The following is a 775-nucleotide window of genomic DNA, read 5'->3' as shown; positions in this document are numbered from 1 at the left end:
TCACCACCGCGCCGGCCGCCGCCCCATGGCGTCCTCCCCGCCGTCCTCCGCCGAAAGGCCGCGGCGCCGCCTGCGCGCTGCTTATATACTGCGGCCCGATGACAGCTTCCGGCCTCGCCCCCCGACTTCCGGCGCAGTCAACGCTCTGCCAATCCGCTGCGCTGGATCATCACTTCCGGTAACGCCCCCAACTTTCCGGTACCGCCTGATCTCCTAACTACTACGCTGTTACGTCACTTCCGGTCACGCCCCTAAAAAACTTCCGGTACCACCTAGCCAGTCACGCCGCTAATTTCCGGCGGCACTCTAGCGTGGCGCTGGCAATAGAGAAGCGGATCAGCCAATGGGAAAGCGCGCTTTACTGCACGCGCAGCACGTCCCTACGCACGCACGTCCGCCTGCTGAGCGCTGATTGGACGGAGAGCGCGGCTCGGTTTGCATAGCGCAGAGCGATCATTGGTGGACGTTCTTGCTTATTTGCATATTAAGTGACGGGGCGGAGCCTCGCGTTGGGGGCAGGGCTTCGTGCAGCCAAAGGCTTAAAGGGGCCGCACCACATATCGCCCTCTACCGACCCACATATGGAGACCCCCCCCAATAGACCCACAGTATAGGGGCCCCCCCCGCCCCATAGCATCCCAAATAGAGTCCCTCCCCCTATCGCCCCCCCCGCCCCATAAGTGGGCCCCCCTCCCCACAGCCTCCCATATCAACTCCCTGCCCCATAGCATCACACAGAGCCCTCCCATATCGCCCCTCCCGCCCCATAAGTGGC

General features: G+C 63.5%; 1 protein-coding gene across 1 annotated transcript in view; it reads right to left on the bottom strand.

Moving 5' to 3' along the window:
* LOC100550011 (60S ribosomal protein L10-like) overlaps window positions 1–141 on the bottom strand; it is a gene marked incomplete at its 3' end in the record, with an annotated part of 2,918 nt that extends 2,777 nt beyond the window's left edge. Inside the window, exon 1 of the mRNA XM_010727236.2 lies at window positions 5–141. Within this exon, the coding sequence (XP_010725538.1) occupies window positions 5–27 (23 nt within the window). The remainder of the gene's footprint in view (window positions 1–4) is intronic.
* Window positions 142–775: the final 634 nt, after the last annotated feature.

The sequence above is a fragment of the Meleagris gallopavo genome, unplaced genomic scaffold, assembly GCF_000146605.3.
Source record: "Meleagris gallopavo isolate NT-WF06-2002-E0010 breed Aviagen turkey brand Nicholas breeding stock unplaced genomic scaffold, Turkey_5.1 ChrUn_random_7180001875627, whole genome shotgun sequence".
Lineage (NCBI taxonomy): Eukaryota > Metazoa > Chordata > Aves > Galliformes > Phasianidae > Meleagris > Meleagris gallopavo.
Note: the sequence above shows the minus strand (reverse complement) of the source record. Positions and strands in the feature narration are given on the sequence as shown.